This window comes from Python bivittatus, unplaced genomic scaffold, assembly GCF_059951505.1.
Source record: "Python bivittatus isolate LINGU-HERP-01145 unplaced genomic scaffold, Pbiv_v1 ctg000670_np1212, whole genome shotgun sequence".
Taxonomy (NCBI): Eukaryota; Metazoa; Chordata; class Lepidosauria; order Squamata; family Pythonidae; genus Python; species Python bivittatus.
The window spans coordinates 12,989,994-13,000,622 of NW_028277094.1; the positions used below are offsets into that span (position 1 = coordinate 12,989,994).

A 10,629-nucleotide genomic window follows, 5' to 3' on the forward strand; every position below is an offset into this window, starting at 1 on the left:
CGGGGAGGCAGCCGCTCTGCTCCCCCGCTCCAGGCCGGACCGGCTCGCGGGGGACCGTTTGGTGCAGGGGACGAGAGCCGTCTGGGCGGGGTGGGGACCGGGGCAGGCTTCCTGGGGCGCCCCCGAGGCTGCCACGCCGCAGGGCGTGCAGGCGACAACCTCCGGCCCTCCCAGCTGTTTCTTCCCGCAGCCGTCCGAGTAAGCCTCGGCTGCTCCGGCTCTCCCTTCACAGCAAAAAGCAGCACCCTCGAGAGACGCCACGTGCTCTCCTCCGGAGCGCACCGTTTCCCCAACGGGGCCCCCCAATTAAGCCATTCCCGGCTCATGAAAGCTGGAAGTGGACGGGGCTGCCTTACACGGCACACCGCCGTGGATCTGCCCAACCTCCAGCTGGTTCAGCAAGAGGGGCGGTGGAGGCGTCCAGTCCATTTACTGGGCACCGAGCCTGGCAGACCCCTTGGCAAGCAGAAGGGGGATGTGAGCCCAGAGGGAGAGCTCTTTCCAGAGCTTCCCCGTCAAAGCCAAACGCCGGGATGACCTTGAGCTCTGCAAACAACAGAAACGAGGCAGTGGGCTTAAAGGTGTGCAATCAGGCAGGAAGAAAAATCCCGCCGCCAACCCCCCAAGCTGCCAGCTCTGCAACAGGGGAGGTGGGGTTTGGAGCTGGCCGTTGGGCAGATCAGACGGGCCTCCTCCCCGCAGGAAATGGGCTCACAGCGATCACCCCGACACAAAAGGAGTGTCCCTATGTGGGCCATAGCCCTGGGGCAGGTCTTCTATGGAACAGGCAAGGGATGGGCATTTGCAGCAGGGAAGGCCCCACGCAGGCACCACAGTGCTTCCTAAGAGTTCCTGACTTGGCTGCTTCCTTCCAGGTGGGGGCAAATATCCAACCCCAAAGGCTGTCTGCAAACACTTCAGCCCACAGGAGGCTGGCCCTCTGCCCCCCAATGCAATTACTCCTTTGATGCAGCTGTAGGACGACCAGGAGCAGGCTCATCTTTGGTGAAGATAGTCCCTTCATTTCTCTGCTCTTGCAGTGTCTGGGGGCGGGTGGTCATCTTAGAGCATTACTGGTTGATTCCTGCTACTGTCAGGGTCCCACCTCATGCTAACTGGGCAGATGGCGTGTTGCAGCTCTATACCAGCACATATCCCAGCCCACATGGCTAATTTATGATTCCATGTCTTGAACAAGCCCAGAAAATTGGGTTGAACAAACTACAATCACATCATGGGTATTTGTTTTCCATTAATGTTTGCCTTTCTTTAATCCTGAGTCACCTTGAAGGGTAGCTGCCCTGTACCAGCCACCACAATGTGCGCCAATCCATACATACAAGACCTCCCAAATGGACAATGGGGGGCAAGCCGCAGCCTAATCAGGGAGGGATTTCTCAGGGATTGTCCTAATCACAAATTGGAAAACTATTCCCTCCTGGTTTCTTCCAGGCCAAACAAGATTTTGTGGGGGATGGAAAAATTGGGATCCCTCCCCCACGGCTGCTTCTATTGCTCCAATCCACAGCTCCCCTGCACATGCTCCCACTGCCACCGTCCACTGTCCACTCCGCATACCTCTCCCTTGGCAAGACTGATCTGCTGCTGGACAGATGTGTAAAACAGACTTTATTGCGACGTCTCATCATGCACCCATTCCAGAGTGCACTACAGAAGCAAGACTCCCATCACGGGGGTGTTTAAGCCAGCGCCCCTCAGCCACCTCCTCTTGCTCTCCCTGCAATCCTCACTGGCTGTGCAGGGCCCTTGGTCCCCATCAACAGATCCAGGGGCCACAGGGAACATTGGTAAAGGAGTTGAACTGAGTCCCCCCCACAGGGGAGGCTGTTGTCAGTATGCAAAATTCAGTAAACAAACCACAGCAGAAGAGCAAGCACCTTCCCACTGGCATGCGATCCTCATCCTAGTCCACATCTTGGCAGAGTTCCCCACCTGTGCAAGTCTGTAGCAGGCCAGTATCATGCACACAGATGTCTGGATCTTGTGGAATAAGAGGGCCAGCGCAGGGCCAAGGGTGAAACCTTGCAAGCCCCCCAGCTGCTCCCCTACAGGTGGAGCGACAGCTGATTGTTCCCAGCCCAGGACAGGCAGGGGCTGCCTTTTCTCTTTGCTGCTGAAGAAAACCACCAACATGCTTCTTCCAACAAACTGTCTTTGGCCGTCGAGACAGGCACCCCCTCTTCAGCAGTCTCTCCAGGAAGAGCTGGGGGGAGGCAAACCTGGATCTCCTGCAGGCAGAGCAGCTGTGTGCCCGTAGCAACTCCAGTGCAGCCTTGCTCCTTTTCTCAGGAGAGTCTCTGGCCAACCCAAGGAAGGGGCCATGGATTAAGGGCCCCCTCACGCCACTATGGAGTCCTCCAAAGGAGATGTGAGGAAACCATGTTCACTTGGAGATCAAGTTGAAAAAGTTCTGTGGCTCTGCCCACCCCATGGACAGAGCCACCTTACACCGCAGAGCCTGCCGTGTGCTGGGCGGGGGCAGCTGTTCCCTGGCTGGTCTTTTCAGCAGCTGCTGAGAGCCCCTCCAGGGGCAGGTGGGACCTGAACTTCTGCAGCTGCTCCGGGCTGGCCAAGTTCTTCAGCAAGCTGTTCTCTCGCTCCAGCTGGGAGTTCTTCTCTGCCAGCTCCTTGATCTGCTCCTTCAGGACCTCCACCTCCTCCCTCACAGCATACATCAGGTGATTCTTGACCAGGTCCTGGAAGGAGGAGGAACAAAGTCCCCGGTGAGTAAGCAGAATCGCAGCCTTTCGCGGGAGCTCCACCCACCAGGCAGCGGCCGCGAGACAAAGGTCCGAGAGGCGGGGCGGCCTTCGCAGCTCCCGGAAGAAGGGGCTGGGACCAGATTCTTGCATCAGACCGGGCCGCCCGTGAGAGCCGCAGCTCCGACGCTGCTGAGAACCTGCCGCCCTACAGGGCAGAGGGCCCTCCGGCAGCCTCTCTGGAAAGAGAGGAGGCCCGTTTGGAGTCGCTAACCCCAAAATTAACCCGCAGTTTCCAGGGCCTTTGGGCCCCCCAGAACCTCACCGCTCGAGCAGCAAAGCCGCAGCTCTCTGCATCTGCCCCGCTGAACTCCTCCTGCGGAATCCGCAGCCCCTTATCGGGGCCTGCGCCGAAATGCCCCCGGCGGTTTCGTTTTCGGGCCAGAGCGAAGGGAGCGTGCCGCGCCTCCGCCGCGGAATACCGCGGGGCTGCAGCGCAGTCCGTTTGGGGCCGGGCGGGCGGCGGACGCACCTCCCCGCAGAGACACTCACCATGGCCTGCTCGATCTTGTTGTCGATGGCGACCACGCTGGCTCCGGACGCGCTAAAAGAAACAAGAGAAGAGCGTCGCCGTGAGCATCCGAGAGAGGCGGCCCTACCCGGCTAAGCCCCCTCCGCAGCCTGGCGGCCTCTCTACCTGTTGTCCAGCTTGACCGAGACCACATCTCCCCCCAGCAGGGAGGAGAAGAAGGAGATGGAAAAGTTGTGCAGCTGGTAGACAGCCACCTCCATCGGGAGCGGGAACACACCGGTACTCATGGCTGGGGGCAGAGTGCGCAGATAGCCCAGGAAGAAATTCGTCGGCGCAGGAAGGACGGCCAGACAAAACTGCGTCTATTTCGGCGCTCGCCCGCCTTATAATAGGGAGGCTCTCGAGACGTCACATGGGCTCAGCGTGGTATGCAAATAAGGCCCCGCCCGCCCCCGCCGGACCGCGCGCAGCTGCTCTCGCGCTTGCCGCTGCACCCGGCGGGTTCCGTGCAATCAAGCCGGTCGAGCCGCGCCCCGGAATCGCGAGTCCCCGTCCAGACGCGCAGCTCGTTCCAGCCGCGGCGGCAAGGGGGTTGCCCTCCCGGGACCGAAGGCGCAGTGGGGGTGACTGCGAACTGTGAAAGTAGTGGCCAAAGCGTCCGAAGGGCGCCGGGTTGAAGGCGGCTGCCGGCACCGGAGGGCCCACGACGTTAGCGGAAGCAGCGCTTCACTTTTTCCTCTTCTGCGGCTCCAGATCTGGACCCGCTCGTCGTTTGTCCGCGACGCGGGACGTGAACGCGGGCAGCCTCCTTCGGAGGGCGGGGGCGCGGGACAGCTTCAACCACCATCCGATCCCCCTTCCCGCTGGGGACTCGGAAGCAAGTTCCGGGGCTGCAGGAGACAGGCGGGACCAAGCCGCTTCCATTCTCTCCTGCAAAGCGGAGACCCGCTTACCCGCAGGGAAAGTTGCCGCCTCCTCTCCCTCCCCCGGATTCACACGTTCAGTCCCTGCAAGAGTTTGGCAACCACCGCCACCCTTTGTTTTCCAGGCGTTGCAAAACGGAGGCCAAGTCAGAAATGTCAAGCATCGCCCAAGCGCGGAACTAGGTCGAGGTTGGCGGTTACGTAAGAAGCTACCCAAACATGTTGTTGTTGCGACTTCGCGAAGCCCGAAGGCGAGCCAAGCGGCGCTCTCGGGCCGGGCGAGGGGGACCCCTGGCGGCCGCTCCCGGCGCGGGCTCGCCGCTTGCCTCCCGAGCCGCGCCCCCCCCACCCCTGACGGCGGGCAGGGGGCAAGAGGGGCTGTGCCTGGCCTACTCCGCGGTGGGTCCACAGACTCTCCTCCTGGCCCCAGCAGCTAGAACCGGGCGGGAGGGGAGCCCACCTCCCCTGCAGCCCCGGCCTGGGATGATCCCCTGACACCAGGGCCCTGCAGCAGGGAGGCCCCAGGAGGCCTCATGGCAGCAGGCAAGAGTTTGTTCTCTTCCTGGGCACTGCTGGAGAGGCCTTGCCCGGCCAGGGCGCTTGGACTTCCTGCTCGGGGTGGGACAGTGTCTTTCCCAGATAAGCAGGGAGACCCCCAAAGGGGATCTTTCCTGCAGGCGCTGATGGGGCAAGTGGTGGCAGGTGAACAGACCAAGGCCTGTGCTTGGGAGACGAGTTCTCTGCTGGGCAGATCCCCAGAAACTGGCATCTCATTGTGATCCGTGTCCTTTGGCTGTGCAGGGGAGCACTCCTCAGGATCCAGGCGGTGGCGGCAGGAGGAGGAGGAGGAAGCAGCTTCCAGAGATGTGGGAAGGGGAAGGGGCTCTCCCTGGTGCTAACATGGGGAAGCAGTGGTGGCATCTGCGCCACCCTACATCAAACCAGGCTCTCTTTCACAGCTTGCCCCTAGGCGAGGGCTCCTGGCGGTCGAGACCGAGCCGCTTGCTGGCAGACTCCCGTTTCCAGCTGCTCGGTGGCCGCTCCCTTTGATCGAGGCCTTGGCAGAACTCCCAGTTCTGGGCTCACTGGCACGCCAGCACATGGCCTGGGCGGGGCATGCAGCACATGGCTGCCTTGTGCTGGCTCTCTCCACAGCCTGGGAGCCCAGAAGGAATTCCCTCCCGCCTCCACATTGTTCAGGCTGCAAAGGGGGCAGCGGCCCATGGCAGCGCAGCCTTCTTCAGCCCTCCTTTGCTGGCCTTGCCAAGGGCCCCGGGAACCAGATTGCCTAAACGAAAGCCACTCCCTCAGTGGGAGGCGGGGGGGGGGCGTCCCTACTTCAGACAGGCACCTGTCCTTTCCATGGATTGCAAATGAGACCTCTGTTAATGGGGAAAGGAGTTTAAAGGGGGCTACATTAGGGAGCACAGAGTGAACACACAGCTGTGGGAGGAGCTTTTAACATCCACCATTGCTACGCCACTGAACAGGATCTACAGACTGCGCTCCCGTCCACAGTGTTGTCAGCAAAGTTCTAATCATAAAGATTTCCTTTCAGGTTGTTGGCCTAAACGGGAAACTGCACACGCAGAGTCACAAAAACACCCCTTTTCTATGCTGTTTTTATTGATACCAATTGAATACACATTGATATGTCAGCACAAGCGCATTTCGGGGTGGTGGTTTCCTGTAGCTGCCATGCACCCCCCTCCCTGGACCCTGGAATATCTGTGCAGCTGGGGGGGTGTCCCTGGGCAGAGGCCAGCCAGCCCACGCATGTGGGTTCTTGCAGGGAAAGATAAAGGCTGGGGAGCAGAGAGGCCCCAGAAGAGTGGGGCCTGTGGTCCTCTGGTCCAGCCGCCTCACTGCTGTCTGCGTTCACGTGAGTAGCTCAATGAGGTGCATATCGATGATCCTCATAACACCCATTAAGCCACAAACCATGGCTTGCCAATCCCAGAAGATGTTCTGGCTTAGCGTATTATGTGAATGGGAATCCACATAAGTGAATCTGGCCAGCAATGGCTTCCCCTGCCCTTCAGCCATTCTTCAGGGCCTACAACTGGCTTATGTGGAAGGACGCCCCACCTGTTGATAAGCTCCACCACCCTGGGTCATGAAGCCCATGCAGGATTTGTGGCATTCCCTTGGCAGCCTCCCCCTTGCCCCACTGCCTGCTGGCTCAGTAACCTGGCTGTGAAATAAGGAGATCCAGGGAGGGACTCCTGGGGAGCAAAGGGAAATGGCCTCCTGGCCGGGCAGCCTGCAGTGCTGAGCTTCCCTGGGAGAGCAGAGCAGCCCAGGACTATGGGCTCTGGACCCCTGTGGTCTGGAGCATTTGGGCCAAGCCCAGGGAAAGGAGGCTGCCACCGCCGCCACCAAGGGTCTGAGGAGAACTCCTTCCCCTTGCCCATTGCAACAAGCCAAGATTTGTAAAAACTACTTTTCTGTGCTATCCTTTTGGTAATCTCATTCCTTTCCAAATCCTAGGACATCCCAGCTTTTTCCCTAGGAGGTGGCCAGCATTAACCTCTGCTTTTGCTTGATTTTTAAAACTCTAGGGAGTGTCTACTCCCTAGGCGCAGGCCTCTTGCATCTGCAGATTGCTTCCTCAGGCATCATGCTTCCATGCGTGTTTCTAATAGCATGAAGCATGAAGCTCTTGCTGTTTTTGCTACCCTCTGAAATTCATGTGGGGGTCTTTGGGCTCAGCTATCCCCTAACCATTTTGAGGAGTCCCGGTCTCAGAGTTTGCGGGATGCAGGGATGAACGGGTGGTGAGCATGAGACCAGCTTTTCTGACATCAAGTAACAGGGCTGGCTCCTGGGCCAGAGACCCCAGTGGCTCACCAGCCAAGTGGTTCCTTCTCTGGCACCGCTGATCCCACCCACTCAGTGTGGATTCATTCCTCCTGAGCAGCTAAACCTGCCAGCTGCTTTGAAGGTGCCAGCGCAGAGTGCTCTTCATTCAGCTGAGTGGGTCTGGCAGAGCCACTCTCCCATTCCTTTGAAATAATGCAGGGGTGGGGGTGCTGCTCATTCCCTCCCACAACAGCCTAGCTAGGAAACCAGGGGTGGGGTGGGACCCTGAGAAACAGCGCTTTCCCTACCCTGTGAGATGTCTCCTAGTGGGCGCTCAGCCGAAGAAGCAACACAGAGGGTCCCCGCGCACAAGAGAGATTGCCTTGAGATGGGCTCCAGCCGTTCAGTTGTGGCTACCTTGCCTTCCAAAACGTTGTTAACACGCGCACCCCATCAGCCTGTCCACACCTGCGCGTCTGCCGTCCCCAAGAAAACAGGGTAGGAGAAAACTCGATGCTCCCAACACGCCACTCCTGCCTTCTTATGGGACTGTCCCTCCAACTCTACCACGACAGAGAGGAGCGGTGGAGCTTCCAGGCCACAGTCTGGCTCTCCCTCAACGTGCACCTGACTGTAAGCCCTCTGGCTGTCCCCAAACGGGTGCCCTTTGACCAAGTGCCCGCCTCTTGAAAGCCCAGAGCTGTTAACGTGACTGGTATGGTGGCTGCCCTCAGCGGGACCTGAGGCGTCAAAGCAGGACAGTTGGGTTGCCACCAAACCAGCAGAGGAAAAGATCTAACCCTCTGAAATGGAAACGTCTGCTCCAGCTGGCCGCCACCCTTTTCTTGCCCAGGCAGCCGCTGGGCACGCCTAAGCATCGCTTGGTGCACAGCAAGACTCCGGGCGCTGCTTAAGGAAACTTGGCCCAGCAGGAGACTCAGTTCAGCCTAGCGTGACGGCACAACAGTTCCTTCTTAAGCCAGCACCACCTGGCTGGAACCAGGAGCCACGGTGCTGGCCTGAGGCGAGCCAGGTCCCCCCAGGGATTGGCAGCCCTTTCCCCTTCAGGGACCCCCTCTCTCACCCATGCAAAAGTGAGGGAGAGGAAGAGGATCCGGGGGGAGTTTGCCTCCCCAGCTCCCAATCCCTTTGCTTGCACACCTTGGGAGGAAAAATTGCCAGGATGCTCCTTGGGGAGGCCAGCCTGGGGGAGAGAAAGCCGGTCTCAGAGTAAGGGTGCCTCTCTCCGCTCCCACCTGAGCGGCTGATGTGACCTGCCTCCCACGGACACAAGCACAACCGCCTGCTCTAAATACACCGACCCCCCTCCTGCCTGTTCCCAGGACTTCTGTAAGGCCAGAAGGGCGGGCTCCGTCACTCCCAACGCCCGCCTGTTAGCACCACCCTCTGGCTGGCCCCGACCACCAGTGGAGGGGAGGCATGTGCAGCAGCTCTCAGAAGAAGCATCTGAACATGATAAGTCTCAACTGCCCTGGCATGCTGAGGCAGGTGGACACCCAGTTCAGGCGGCCTGAGCGGACGTGGGTGCCAAGGATGGCTGGGTACCCCCAGCTTAAGGCGCAGAGATGCAGCCTGATTCCCTGCCATGTCCTTGACTGCCAAGAGCAAGCCCTTCCCAGCCAACATTTCCTCCCTGGCAGTACCCAGACTGGAACCTCTGCTAGAACAGAGCCTCACCCAGCCTGCCAGTCGCACCTTGCTCCCCACACTGCACTAAACCAACACCTACAGCAACCCCCTTTTTCCTGGGAAAGAAGCCTGAAGCCTCGCCCGCTCCTCTGAGATGACACTGGGGGAGGGGCCTGTCTCCGGTCAACCACAACCCAGCAGCGCAGAGGCGCTCCCAGGGCAAAGTCTTCTCGGACACCTGCCAGGCTCCAGCAGCGGGTCCAGCCTCTGGCTGGCTTCTGTGGCCACTTGTGCCTTTGGGGGAGCCAAGTAGCCCGTGGGACCGATCAGGCTGTTTTGCACAGACCTGCCTATGCTGGCAGAAGCGGGGGAGGGCAAGGCCTTCTCAGCACCTGTGGTGCCCACGGATGGCGGGCCTGGAGCCCAGATAACGTTCTGGAGCCCAGAACGCCCTCCTCCCCGCCCAGGATGGCTCTGCTGCGTTTCCAGGGCAAGCGAGTAGGAAGGCATCGCGAGCTGGGAAGGCCAGGGGCGGCTGCCCGGGCCAGCGAGGAGAGGAAGGAAGCCGTCAGAAAGGGCGCTGCTGTCCGTGCGCGCAGAGGCCTGCAGGACTCTCCCCCCAACCCTTTTGCGGCCGGTCCGCCCGGCCCAGGGAAGCAGCCCCTCTCCTCCCCGCCACACTGTCCCGCCGGGGATTCCCCCACCGGTAGCCGCCCCGCAGGCCCTCACCCACCTGTGGAAGAAGAGCAGGATCGAGAGCAGCGTCTGGTCGATGTTCCGGTTGCGGATCCCGCGGCTGAGGAGGTAGCGGGGGTCGCGCACCACCGGCTCCACGGAGTCCTGCCGCATGATGCGGCTCAATTCGGCCGCGGCGCTGAGGCTCTCGCACGCCAGTTGCTCGCGCAGCTGGAGGAGGGGGCTCAAGTTGCTGTGGTAGCCCAGGGGGCCGTTGGCCAAGTCCAGGCAGCAGCTGCAGCAGTCCAGCCCCACCGGCGAGCGGCGCTCCTCCAGGGGGGAGCTCGACATCCCGGTCCCGGCCAGGGCGCTGAAGCTCGCGGCGCGGCGCGCAGAGGTGGCTCGGGTCAGCGGCTGCGGGCTGGTTTCCTTCGCCGGCGCTCGGGGGCAGGCTCTCAGCTCCGACCTGCTCGACTCCGGGTTGGCCGGTCCCCTGCCCTGCCCTGCCCTGCCCTGCCCTGCCCTGCCGCTGTCGTCGCCCTTCTGGCCAGGAGGTCCCTCCAAGGTCGTGGCACCTGCCCCGCGGCCTCGGCTGGCTGCTGGATCGGTCGGTGCCTCCCCGCGCCTGCTCTGCTCCGCTCCGCTTCGCCTCCCTCCCCGGACTGCTCGGCCAGCGGTCCTCTCCTTCACCTCCCCTCCGCTCTCGGCCCGCCCCCTTCCCTCGGCGCCGGCCCGGATTGGCGAGGAGCCGCTCGGCCACCGCCCCCGGGCCGCGTCCAGCCGAGCGAGAGGTCGGTCCCGAGGGCGGCGCCTCCGCATCGGCGGGGGCGGGCACTGGAGCGCGGGGGGGCAGGTGCGTGCTCCGCCTGCTCCCGCCCGCCCCGGCTGGGCGGCTCGTCTGGCGCGCCTACCGGGGGGCGGCCCCACAGCGTTTGCCGGCCGGCCCGGGTGCAGCGCGGCAGGCGGTCCTCCTGGGCTTGCGGCGCGCGGGAGGCGGCCTTTCGCGTTGGACCGCTCGCCCGCGGGGAGCTCGGGCGTCCTCCGGCGGGGAATCGGCGAGGCGGGCTGCTGTCGACCCCTGCCGGCTGGCTCCTCCGCCCCGTCGCTGCCCGGCTTGGCTTTGCTGCCTGGGGCGCGCGACGGCCCCCCAGGCACCCGTCCGCTGGCTCCACGGCGGAGCTGCGTCTGCCAGCACAGCTGCTCTCAGTGGCCCCGAGTTTCTCGCAGACCTGGCGCCTCCCCGCCAAGCACAAGAGGAGAACTCGGCCGGGAAGCGGAGGCCCAGGTGTGCTGCGTCGTCGTTATGCGGTTCTGTATTTGTACGGCT

At 61.9% G+C, this 10,629-nt stretch overlaps 1 protein-coding gene across 1 annotated transcript; it reads right to left on the reverse strand.

Moving 5' to 3' along the window:
- Positions 1–1,612: 1,612 nt before the first annotated feature.
- On the reverse strand, positions 1,613–9,967 carry TSC22D3 (TSC22 domain family member 3). Its single transcript, XM_088151818.1, has 3 exons — positions 9,361–9,967; positions 3,273–3,324; positions 1,613–2,717 (listed from the first exon to the last, which is right to left on the reverse strand). The coding sequence occupies exons 1-3, from the start codon at positions 9,651–9,653 to the stop codon at positions 2,466–2,468; spliced, it is 597 nt and encodes a 198-aa protein (XP_088007944.1). The 5' UTR covers positions 9,654–9,967; the 3' UTR covers positions 1,613–2,465.
- Positions 9,968–10,629: the final 662 nt, after the last annotated feature.